We start from the raw sequence: 12,682 nt of genomic DNA, 5'->3' as shown, positions 1-12,682 counted from the left end.
TGTCTCTTAAGGGAATTTCAGAGATTGTTGACATGAATGGGGACAGCCTAGTTCTTTATCACTTGTTGTGATGTAAATATTGGCAAAGTGATAACTAGAGCCTGGAGTGAGACTGTCTGCTGAGACTGATCCCCACTGTCCTGGCTGTACAAACCTGACCCTTCCCACTCTGTTGTCTGTCTTCCCAGTCTTACCAACAGACAAGTGGCACTTCACTAAACCAAAAGTAAGGTCAACTTCTATGAGCCAAACTGACCTCCACATGCAGGCAATGAAACTGTACAAAAAGGTTTGGCTCTGGGGCTTGAGAGATGGCTCAGTGGTTAAGAACACTGTTCTTGCAGAAGACCTGGGTTCGAATCCCAGTACCCACACGGCAGCTAATAACTGTCCATAACTCCAGTTCGGGATCTGACAGCCTCTTCTGTCCTCCATAGGCATTGCACGACATGGGTGCACTTACCTAAAGGCAGGTATAACACTCATACACATAAAATAAAAATAATAAACAAGGGGCTGGAGAGATGGTTCAGTGGTTAAGAGCACTGACTGCTCTTGCAGAGGACCCAGGTTTGATTCCCAGCACCCACATGGTGACTAACAACCATCCATAACTCCGGTTCTGGAGGAATCCAATGCCTTCTTCTGACCTCTGAGGGCACTGCACGACATGGGTGCACTTACACACATGCAGGCAATACATTCATACACATAAAATAAAAATAATAAAATATATAAAATTTTTTTTTTGGTCTTTTTGAGGCAGGATCTTCCTGTAGCTCCAGCTGTCCTGGAACTATGTGGACAAAAAAAAAGTCTGGCTCTAAAGCATCTGCTTCCCAGGGGGAAATCACACCAATGGGCCCAGGACAAGGCCTTTAAAAATTTTTTTTAAATTTATTAGGGCCAGGCATTGTGGTACATGCCTTTAATTCCAGTACTTGGGAGGCAGAGGCAAGTGGATCTCTGTGTTTGAGGCTAGCTTGGTCTACATAGTGAGTTTCAGGTTAGCCAGGGCTACATAGTGAGATCCTCTCTCAAAAATTTTCATTTATTATTGTGTGTATGGGCATGTGCATGCCACAGTGCACATGTGGAGGACAGAGGGCAACTTTGTGAAGTCTGTTGGTTCTCTCTACCTTCACATGGTATGCTAGATAGCTTTAGTTGTCAACTTGACACACCTAGGTAGAGTGAGCTCTATTGGACTGGCCTGTGGCCATGTCTGTGCGGTATTTTCTTGATTGTTGAATGATGGGGGAGGGTCCAGCCCACTGTGGGAGGTGCTATCCCTGGGCAGATTGTTCTGTATTGTATAAGCAAGCAGGTTGAGCATGGGCCAAGAGAGCAACCCAGAAAGTAGGGTTCCTCCATGGCCTGTACTTCAGCTCTTGTCTCCAGGTTCCTGCCCTGAGTTCCTATCTTGGGCTCCCTCAGTGATGAACTGTGATCCAGGAGATGTAAGCCAAATACACCCTTTTCTCCCCAAGATGGTATTGGTGTTTTGTCACAGCACAGTGTTTTGAAGGCAAACTAAGACACGTGGGTTCTAAGGATAGAACTCAGGCCGTCAGGCTTATATGGCAAGCATTCTACCCATGGAGCCATCTCATTGGGCTTCTTTCTTTAACCAGACCTCTTGCTAGATGTCTCCATTTCAACTGTGCATCCCAACCTTCAAAGGCTGCAGACCTGCTAATCATGGCCCACAGGCCCTCCTCCCTGACCACACCACTACCTTGAAGTTGCTCTCCAGGGAAGGCTGCAGTTCTCTGGCATTCCTGAAGGCCTATGATTGCCTGCCTCTTACTCTGCATCCCCTTCAAGAACTACTTTCAAAGTTCGGGACTTTCTCTGTTTTCTTTTGGATTTTTGAGTTGGTATCTCACGCTGTAGCCTAGATTGACCTTGAACTCACTGCAGTTCTGTCTCAGACTCCCAAATGCTGTGATTACAGAAGTGAGTCAGTCACTACACCTAGCTCAGTGTTTGAGGGTTTTGACAATAGCATCACAAGGGACCCAGCCTTGGTGGACTTTGAGGCACCACATTTGGGCATCCATGACTTGTCAACAGCAGATGGAAGCAAGCACAAAATGCAAAGCCCCCTTTGGCAGGTGGCCTCCCTGGGCCTGCCAACTATCCTCTGCACCTAAAAAGGCCAAAGGCAGGTAAGGGACTGCCTCCTTCCAGGGAATGAGGATTGTATGTGAAGTGCACACAATCTAATGGTATAGGGAACCAATAGGGACAAATCGAATTTTGCTGGGGAGAGGCAGCAACCTGGGGACCCAGATGTCAATGCTGCAGAGGTGGATCTAGTCCCCTTCTAGGGTACTGCATCTCCTCTGGGCTACCCAGCCAGGCCCCAAACTGGGAGAACAGCTTTCATGGAAGATGGGGGTCAAGGCTGCTGACTCTTGTTTAACTGACTTGAAAATAAACAGGGTATCTCCCCAAAACCGTATTTGGCTTTGGCTTACTCCAGGAGTGCATTGCTCGGAGATACTTGTTATAGAACTGCATCTTGTTTCTCCTGGGCCTGTACTCTGGAGAGGGCCAGTACAGACACTAGCATACCCCTTCTTTGTCCTCTGTGTAGGAACCAGCTTGTTTCAGTCCTAGAAACCAAGGGGAGCTGGGAGAAACTATCTCCAATGAAGCTCTATAAGGCTCATGTGTGAAGGCAGGCAATGGGTGAAAGGGACTAAGTAACCATGGGCTCTCACTGGCCTGAACACAGGCCATCACCAGGAATGTGCACTGACTTTCCAGAGATGCCCTCCAGCTTCTCACACACCCAAGGTCTGGAACACCAGACACTAGATACAGGCTCTAAGGTTTCTTTTTGTCAAGACCTCACAGAGGCTTCATCTGAACTATCCAGGGGCACTGGACAAGGCTGGACACCCAATAGGTGTGCTGTGAACATGTCTGTGATAGTGTTAGGAAAGAGCTTGGTTTAGAAGGCTAAGTGCAGCATGGGACAAGCATTGGGGCTGTTTGTGCTCTAAACATTGATCAAAGGGTTGACATGACAAGCCCCTAGAGCCAGCACAACAGTTATAAGCTCAATACTGTGTTTGCCAGTGGGTCAGGAGTAAAATTACATTAACATCAAAGTCTGTCTCTTCAGGAAGCAATACCTAAATATGCTCAGGGTTTGCAATAGTGTTGAGCTGGGGATTCAGAGAAGACTAGTCTAGACTCCAGGGCTGAGGGGTTTGAGAGGGAACGGTGTTCATTCCTACAGGTTAGCCTTAGCACCATACCTCCCTCTAATCCAGCGTCCCCTAGTAAGAAATCAGGCAATGGGCTAGAGAGACGGCTCAGCGGTTAAGAGCATTGATTGCTCTTGCTGAGGACCTGGGTTCAATTCCCAGCACCCACGTGGCAGCTACAGACCATCCTTAACTCCAGTTCCAGGGGAATACAACACTCTCTTCTGACCGCCATGGCACCACACAACACAGGTGCATTCACATATATGCAAGAGATACACTCATACACATAAAAATAATAAATGTTTAAAAAAAAGAAATCAGGAAACCATGTTGCTCACCACCTTCTATGGTGAAAGGGACTAGGCTGTGTTTGTGGGAGAAGAGCATGAGACGCAACCACGCTGAAGAGAGAGAAAAAAAGAGAAAGGAAGAAAACACAACTCCCATGTCAGTGACAGAACCATACTGAATCTATTTATTTATTTATTTATTTATTTATTTATTTAGGTCTTTTTGAGACAGGGTCTCCTTGTAGCCCCAGCTGTCCTGGAACTATGTAGACCAGGCTGGCCTCAAACACACAAAGATCCACCTGCCTCTGCCTCCCAAGTGCTAGGATTAAAGGCATGTGCCACCACGCCCGACCACACTGAATCTTTTTAATTATTTACTTTCTAAAAACTTTTACAAATTCAAATTCATGGATATTTATAGCAAAAAGATTAACTTTTTAAAAGAGTATGCATTTTCTGATAAAATCTAACAACTATTCAGATACCTCCCATGGGCCGTATTGGGTGTAGGTTCATGACCTGGTTGCTCCCACCTGGGATGGGGGCTGTGGGAGGCAGAACATGGAAATAGCTTGGTCCCCAGAGGAAGAGCTAAATGACTAGGATTTCCAAAATCAGATACAGGATTCTCGGCTTGATTATGGACCACTGTGGGGTGCAAGGCATTTCCCATGAACACTGCTTCCTGGCTATAACTGTTTTTTATACAATTTTTTTGTTTGTATGTCAAAAGTTGTATCCTCAGGCTAGGGATATAGTTCAGTTGATAGAGTGTTGGCCCAACATGCATGAAGCCCTGGGTATGATATTCAGCACTGCATAAACTGGGCATGGTGTATTCTCTCCTATAATCTCAGCGTTCTTGAGAAGTAGACACAGAAGAATCAGAAGTTCAAGATCATCCTCAGATATATGGTGTGTTTTGAGGATAGCCTGGGGTACATGAAACCCTGTCTCAGGAAAAAAAAAAAAAAAAAAAGAAAAGAAAATTTGTATCCCCAGCATATATACCTGTATTCCTAGCACTCAGGAGATTGAGGCAGGAAGATTGTGAATTGGAGGCTATACCTCCAACAGGAAGGGGCCAAGGTTACTAGAAAAGACCCAGGGTCAGTTCACCTCCTTCACAACTTGTGAGGCTGTGACTGCCCACTGGGCAGTACCTCCTCTATACCAGGCTAGGTCAGGATCGGGGAAGATCCTACAAAGACCTGACATGCAGTTTATAGCTGAACCTGGTAGAGTGCAAGAAGGGGCATCCAAGGACATAGGTGACTTCAAGTAGGAGCAGTACCTCACCTAGAGCTTAGCAGAGGAGGATTCAAAATCCATCAGTTTCTTGATGTCATTTGGAAGTGTCATCCAGTTCCCGCCATCAACTACCAACAGGATCCCTGAGACGTAGGAAGCCAGAGGGCTGGCCAAGTACAGCACGCTGTGAGCAATCTCTGTTTTGTTTCCTAGTCTCTGCCCTGGGCTCAAAGGAGTCTTCATCCTCCAACTGGCCTGGGGACCTCCTGCAGGACAGCAGGAAGCCATGCTCCAGTAAGTTCCCAGATCACAAGGCCTGCTACTTTCCCAGCCAGCTCTTTCCCTGAACTACATATGAAAACAGGGGTTACACTATTATCCAGGCCTAGCAGAGCAGGAACAGAGGAAGAGCACAGTGACACAGAACCAGCAAAAGGGAGCATGATGTCCTGTGGGCAGTAAGAATTGAGGATCCTCAAACTAGGCCAGGCTAGACAGGGCAGAAGGTCAAGAACTTGGAAGACTCCCTGAGAAACAAGAATCAAGCAATTTTTTCAAGCCCTGCTACAATTTGGGAAGCTTGATGGGTATTCCACACTCCCTGAAAGCCTTCCTTACCCAACCGCCGGAACCCCTCAGTTCCACTGATAGGGCCAGGAGCCAGACTGTTGACACGGATATTCTGGGGACCCCACTCCACAGCCAAGTGTCGTGTCATAGCATCTGCATAGAAGAAAAGTGCATAGGAGGGAGCTCATGAAGCTGTTCTGTCTCTGGGGTAGACCAGGTGCCAGTAGGGGTGAAGAGTCAAGGCTAGGCCTCTATAGTGTCCACAACTAGGGTCAGATGCATGTGACAACTATCAGTCTCTAGGGACAGTCAAGGGGAGGCAGACCATGGGGGCACTCATACCCACAGCTGCCTTGGCAGCGCCTGCATGCACCTGCATGACCTGCCCCCTGAAACTGAGGGTGGCAGTAATGTTCACAATCACCCCTCCATGATCCTGCAACACAAAAGATGATAGTGAGTGGGCAGCCAGAGGAGGGGAGGCCTCTGCCAGGAGGATACCCACCCGGAAGAACTTCTCATAGACTACACGAGACACATTGAAGGTTCCAATGGTATCAATGTCAACCACAGTCTTGAAGGCATTGAAGGACAAAACACTGGCAGGGCATAGGAAGTTTCCAGCCGCACCTACAGAATAGAAGGAGAGAGCTACTAGGCTGAAGCCCTGGGAGACAAACACCAAGTGGGCTAAGCCCTGGACAAGAGTACAGAAGAAAGCCTGATGCTCTGTAGGCAGTGATAGTGCCAAGACCCTCAAGCTGGTTTAAGCTCAACAAGACAGAAGGCCAAGCACTGGGAGAACTTCTTGAGCAACAGGAGTGGAAGTCCTAAAACCAAGTATAGAAGCAGCACTTGGGAGGTAGAGGCAGGAAGATGAGGCATTCAAGGTCATCCTCAGGTCCATAGTAAGTTTGACCCTAGTTTGGACTACATGATATTCTGTCTCACAAAATAAATAAAATAAAGTAAATAAAATAAGTTGAAATTCCAAACTTTTGTTTGTGAATATGACCTTATGTGAAAATAGAGTCTTTGCTGTCAAGTTGAGATCATGCTGAATTAGGGTGATCACAACTGACATCTTTATTTAAGAAGAGGTGAGGGAAGCTAGGGATGTAGCTCAGGGGTAGAACACCTGCCTAGTACATACAAGGCTGTGGGTTCAACAGAAACAGAAAGACACAGAAGAGAGGCCAGATAAAAAAGGAGGCCGAGATTGGGGTGATGCAACCACAAGCCAAGGAATACTCATAACTGGTACAACTCTGAGAGCTAAGATAAACTCACAGCTAGATCTTCTGGAACCTGTAGTGAGTACAGCTCTAATGATACCCTGGTTTTAGATTATAATGGCTTCCAGAGCTAAGGTATAACATTTCTGTTTTTTTAAAAATTGCATTATTTTTATTTTATCTATCTATCTATCTATCTATCTATCTATCTATCTGTTTTTTGTTTTGTTTTATTCTTTTGAGACAGGGTCTCTCTGTAGCCCCAGCTGTCCTGGAACTATGTAGACCAGGCTGGCCTTGAACTCACAGAGATCTGCCTGGCTCTGGGATTAAAGGCGAGTGCCACCACGCCCGGCTATATGAGTTTTTTTAAACTGCATGTATGCAAGTGTACCACATGCATATAATGCCTGTGGAGGCCACAAGAGGGAATCAAAACCCCTAGAACTGGAGTTAAAGATGGTTGTTAGCTGCCATGTGGGAAATGAACCCGGGTCCTCTAGAAGAGCAGACAGTACTCCTAACCACTGAGTTACCTCTGGCCCCACGTTTCTCTTATTTTAAGAGACTAAGTTTTGGGGCTGGAGAGATGGCTCAGAGGTTATGAGCACTGACTGCTTTTGCAGAGGACCCAGGTTCGATTCCTAGCACCCATATGGTGGCTACATGTCCTTAACTCCAATTCCAGGGGAATCCGAAGCTCTGACTTCCGCCACACAGGTGCACTCACATACATGCAGGCAATACACTCATACACATAAAAAAAATAAATAAATATTTTTTTAAAAAAGGAGAGAGAGATTCAGTTTCTGGTATTTTAGTCAGCCCCAGGAAACTAATACATAAGATGTTTGTATTTGGGAATTTTAAACTTTTTTTTTCCTGGCTTTTTAAGACAGGGTCTCCCTGTAGCCCCAGCTGGCCTGGAACTCAGAGATACACCTGCCTCTGCCTCCTGAGTGCTGGGACTAAAGAAAGGCATGTACCACCACACCTGGCTACTTTATTTTTTTAATTTTATGTGTATGAGTGTATTGCCTACATGTTTGTAAGTGGACCCACGTCATGGAATGCCCAAGGTCAGAAAAGGGTATCAGATCCCCTGGAATTAGATCCAGATGGTTGTCAGTTGCCATGTGGGTGCTGGGAATTGAACCCAGGTCCTCTTCAAGAGCAGTCAGTGCTCTTAACTCTTGAGCCATTTCTCCAGCCCAGTTTGGTTTATTTTTTTGTAGACAGGGTCTCACTTGTAATCCTGCCTTAGCAGGTAGAGTCTCATGTTGCCCCCACTGGCCTCAAAATCATTATGTAGCCTAGGGTAACCTCAAAATTCTGATCTGCTTGCCTTCAATTCTGGAGTGCTGAGACTACATGTGTTTACCACCACCATAACTAGTTTATTGAGTGCTAGGGACTGAACCCAAGGCGTCATACATGCTAGGCAAGCACTCTACCAACTGAGCTATATCCCCCCCCCTTTTTTTTTTTGTCTTTTTTGAGACAGGGTCTCCCTGTAGCCACAGCTGGCCTGGAACTCACTATGTAGACCAGGCTGGCCTTGAACTCACAGAGATCTGCCTGCCTCTGCCTCCCAAGTGCTGAGATTAAAAGCATGCACCACCACACCTGGCTTCCCCATACTTTAAAAAAAAAATATTTTGTGGGGCTGGAGAGACAGCTCAGAGGTTAAGAACACTGATTGTTCTTGCAGAAGACCTGGGTTCAAATCCCAGCACCCACATGGCAGCTAACAAATGTCCGTAACTCCAGTTCCAGAGGATCCAACAGCCTCTTCTGTCCTCTGTGGACATTGCACAACATGGGTGCACTTACCTACATGCAGGCATAATACTCGTACACATAAAATAAAATATTTTTAAAAAATTGTGTTATTTTATTTTTATGTGTATGAGTATTGCTTGCATGTAAGTGCACCCATGTCGTGCAGTGCCCATAGAGGTCAGAAGAAGGTGTCAAATCCCCTGGAACTGAAGTTAAGAACAGTTGTTAGCCACCATGTGGGTGCTGGGAATTGAACCTGGGTCCTCTGCAAGAGCAGTCAGCGCTCTTACCATCTCTCCAGCCCCTATCCCACATACTTTTAACATTTATTTATTTGTTTTGTGTATGTAATGTGTGTGGGTAAGCACATGCCACGGTGTACATGTGGAGGTCAGAGGACTGCCTAGGAGAGTGGATTCTCTCCTTCCACCATGTGAGTACTGGGAATCAGACTCAGGTCACCAGGCTTGGTGGTAAGTGCCTTTACCTGCTGAGCCATCTCACCAGCCCACTTTTTTTAAGTGGAAATTTCAGGACACAAGGACACCTCTGAATTGTAACTCAGTCATGCTTACAGTTTAGCTAAGCCTTTGCTGACTCACCACCTGGGAAAAGCAAAGATGGGCCAAGACAGAGCTTGTAGCCTGGGTCTTGCCTCCGGCAAGTGGAAAGGTCTAATGAGGTCAGGATAGAGCTGTAGCCTGGGTCTTGCCTCTGGCAAGTAGAAAGGTCATAGCTGGGCCAGAACAAGCACCTAGGCACTCTGGCACATCCCTGCTCCAGGACCAGAGTTCTGGAACCTCTAAGTAGCACTACCAACTTATTAGAAGACTCTGACCTCACTCAATGCTGACTTACAGTTAATGAGGATGTCAATTTTGCCAAATTCCTTCAATGCCTGGTCCACAGCAGCCATGACAGCTGCAGGAACTCGCACATCCATACTCAGAGGGAGGCACTGCTTTCCGGTAGCAGCAACCAACTTTTCAGCAGCCTAGACAGATACCAGAGTGGAAGAGATGTGGATGGATAATAGTTTTAAGGACTTGAGGCAAATGAGGCATCCAGGTTCTATCAGGACCCCATGTTTGCTGCTACACCCCATCAGGGGAGATTCAGCCTAAAAATAGTCACTTCCTGGGCCATGACCCGTGATGGATATTGGTTAAGATATCTTGCACTCTCTACAACCTGTCCCCTATCCCAGATTCCACCTTTAGCATCACCCTCTAAGCCACGGACTTAGAGGATAATAACTTTCATGTTGCTGGTGAGTCCAATAACCAGACTTTTAAAAAGTCAAGGGTGTCTCTGGGAGGCCACTTTCTCTGAGTCCCTGTATGCAAGAGGGAGTAGGTTTTAGTGTTTCTATCCCCTGAGCCTCAGGACCCTCCCTGCCCAAGCTCAGGACTCCCATAGCTTCCCTCTTACCAAGGACACTCTTGGCAGGCTCCTGCTGGCGATGACAATGTGGCAGCCATGCCTACAAAACCAGGTAACAGGTCTGAGAAGGCATACTCAAGTGAGTTCCTACTAGGAATTCTACAAGGAGCTCCTCCAAGAGTTTTTTTAGGCTGAGGTAGGAATGAAGGCTGAAGTATGGCTGGCAGAGGACACAGGAGCTCAAGCAGATACCACAGTTACCCACTCCTAGGTTTCTGGGCTGGGCCTCCCTGGCTTGGGCTATTCTGCCCTAAACACCATGTACATAGCAGAGAGGCTGTGGTGGGCTACTAGTGCCAAGACTAGACTTGTGCAGGGCCTGCTGAGACAATGGAGTGAAGGACAGATGGCCATTTGGAGGCAAGGAACCTCACAGTGACAATAATGGATAATACCTGCTAAATAGGTTCCACAGAAGTTACAAATTCTTATCTCATCTTCAGATGGATCCTGAGCACACTCAGCCTTGGTTTACTGAGAAAAAAGTTCATAAAGCCACCAGTTCCAAGTAAGAGCCCAGCCCAGCTGGAGCCATGAATCCCCAATTGTCTTCCCATGGGATTCACTTCATGGTATGAAAGGGAGACCTGGAAAAGAGTTCTGCCTCTACTTTGGCCTAATCCTTTACCTCTACCAGCTTAGGTAGCAAGTGGCTGACCCTAGCACAAAACCACAAAACTTATGTCCCAAGAGACCCTGTTCCCCACTGTATCAACCCTCCCATGAGATTCTAAGGCCAGAGTCAAGCAGTTTTTTACTGACCTCCCCCTTCTACCACCCAGAGCAACATTCAAGTTCTCCCCAAGATCCAGCAGGGAGGTCCAGACAGGGGAAGCAAGGGGCAGGGAGAGTCCCTGAGTACTGTGTACCTCATGAAAATCTCAGCAATCCGGAAGCCAATCCCAGAGCCACCACCTGTGATAAAGGCCACTTTGTCCCTTGGAAAAAGGAGAATAGAGTCTATTTTAAAATATCAGGCCTGGTGGGCCTGTGATTCTAGTACTTGGGAGGTAGAGGCAAAAGAATCAGAAATTCAAGGCCAGCATGGGCTACATGAGTTTCAGGACAGCCTAGGCTACATGAAACTCTGTCTCAATAAATAAATCACTGTTAACTGAAGGGGGAGGTGGGTAGATAGGTGGATCACGGAGGACTTTGGCCAGTGTGACTGTGTAAATAAATAACAGTTCTGTAGAGAATGGAAACCAAGTCCTTAGGTATGCTAGACACACATCCCCAAATATAAAACTGCAGACTTTAAAAGTCTGCTGTTTTTAGGTTTTCTGAATCTTCAGGGAGAAAATATTTAACCTAAAATTCTCTGTGCAGAATGTTACCAAGTGAGACGTTTATCAAAACGGACACGCTTCCTCCTGCAGCCCCTCATCCCACTCTTCCAGGACGCAAAGAAACTTCGGGTCTGGGGTCACCCAAGAGTGTGGTGCTAGAGCACCTGTCCTCTGGGTTGCCACATTTTGTAACCCAGAATCCGGTACCATTTGTCCACTCTGCCCTCAGCGCCGCAGACCCCATCGCTCCCTATTTCCCTGTTTTAGCTCACTGGAGAAGGTCAGGGCAGAAGAGGTGGCGGTATTCAGGAAGACATTCATCCTCTTCAACGTCAGGGGGCTGCTGGGCCATGACGCTGTGCATTCGCGGGGACGGCGAGGACTGTAGGACGCTGCAAAACCAAGGAACTAGCCTCTACCTTTCCAGACGCGCAGCTCCTCTCCCTGCGCCCCTGCACTGAAGGGCCAGAGTCCAGATCCTGTGACGCCCCGCCCCCACCCAGGCTCACGCTGCAGGGACGCCCCGCCCACTCCAGGGCGCCTCAGCCTGGCACGCCTTCCTGTCAAGCCCTCTCCTGGAGGTCCCGCTCCCTATTGCATCTGCCCACTAGTGCTCCCTCAGAGGCCCCGCCCACTGCGGCGCGTGGCCTGCTGGGAATGCGAATGGGAGCTGGCTCACGCAGGCGCAGTGCGGTTCTCTCGCTGGTTATGCCTGGATCCCTTTCCAAGGTGGAAAGCTGTGGTAGGACCCTGAGGTGAACACTCCTAGTCCGTGCCCTGAGGCCGGCTCCGTTGTGGAAGCTGGGGCGCTCGGGGAGCAGGGTCCTACCTCCGACACGCCCTCTCTGTGCACGGAGATGATGGAGGGCCTGCAAAGCTGAGCTTGCCCTCTCGCTCGGCTAGCTCCGGTGCAAGTCCAAGTCACCCTCTTGGTGGCAAGAATCACAGCACTTCGTCCCTAGGATCCCGGACTGGGTTTCATCATCCAGATATCAAATAGTGCAGTGACGGGCAAGTTGGCCTCAGCAGCATCATGATGTGCCTCTGGTGCCAGCCGGCCAAAACGGACAGTACCTGAGAGGGGGAGTGAGGATTGAAAGAAAGGAAAGGAGACAGAAAAGATGCTGCTTGGGAGGGCTCATAGTGAATACTGCAGCTCCGATTTATTTCAGTTCTGCCTTTTTATATAGAAGAACTCAATTAGTTACAACTGCTGTTTTTCCCCACCTGTATCTGAGGGTCAGGGAGCGGTCAGATCAAAGGCTTCCACTATTGCAGGTGTTGTGAGGCTCTCCATATAAACATATTCCTCCTAATAAGGCAGATTAGATATTGGTGTGCATAACACACACTCAGTAAACAAGCCTGACACAGCTCAATGATTAGCGGCTCCTGACACTCCCCCCAACAACAACTTCAAAAGAAGGAATCCATTTCTAGCTTTGGGACTTTTATTTGCTAGCCTGTGGTATCTGGTAGGGCCACTGAACCCTTTAACTACATTTAAACTCTTATGTATATATGTTATGAAGCTTCTATAGTAGTACATTTTCCATGAGTTATTGAAAAGACCTTTAGTGTGAGTTCTCTCTCCC

General features: G+C 47.5%; 1 protein-coding gene across 2 annotated transcripts; it reads right to left on the bottom strand.

Moving 5' to 3' along the window:
* Positions 1–3,869: 3,869 nt before the first annotated feature.
* On the bottom strand, positions 3,870–11,561 carry Decr2 (2,4-dienoyl-CoA reductase 2). 2 transcript variants are annotated; one of them, XM_008856097.3, is made up of 9 exons: positions 11,360–11,560; positions 10,668–10,736; positions 9,787–9,838; positions 9,214–9,349; positions 5,844–5,968; positions 5,681–5,774; positions 5,387–5,491; positions 4,817–5,034; positions 3,870–4,467 (listed from the first exon to the last, which is right to left on the bottom strand). In XM_008856097.3, exons 1-8 carry the CDS (start codon positions 11,449–11,451, stop codon positions 4,817–4,819), a joined length of 891 nt encoding a protein of 296 aa, XP_008854319.1. In that variant the 5' UTR covers positions 11,452–11,560; the 3' UTR covers positions 3,870–4,467. The 2 variants fall into 2 exon arrangements, with proteins under 2 accessions (XP_008854319.1, XP_017650616.1); XM_017795127.2 differs by lacking the exon at positions 10,668–10,736 and having other exon boundaries at positions 11,360–11,561.
* Positions 11,562–12,682: the final 1,121 nt, after the last annotated feature.

The sequence above is a fragment of the Nannospalax galili genome, unplaced genomic scaffold (assembly GCF_000622305.1).
Source record: "Nannospalax galili isolate Female #2095 unplaced genomic scaffold, S.galili_v1.0 scaffold668, whole genome shotgun sequence".
In the NCBI taxonomy this organism is placed as follows: domain Eukaryota; kingdom Metazoa; phylum Chordata; class Mammalia; order Rodentia; family Spalacidae; genus Nannospalax; species Nannospalax galili.
This window is presented reverse-complemented; position numbering and strand designations above follow the sequence as displayed.

Bases quoted from the DNA above. Each gene is read 5' to 3' on its own strand.
- Decr2 (XM_008856097.3), bottom strand. From the start codon at position 11,451: ATGCACAGCGTCATGGCCCAGCAGCCCCCTGACGTTGAAGAGGATGAA. The intron at 10,737-11,359 runs GTGAGCTAAAAC...CCTTTTTCCAAG, and splicing joins TTCTGCCCTGACCTTCTCCA to GGACAAAGTGGCCTTTATCA. The intron at 9,839-10,667 runs GTACACAGTACT...CTGGTTTTGTAG, and splicing joins ATTGCTGAGATTTTCATGAG to GCATGGCTGCCACATTGTCA.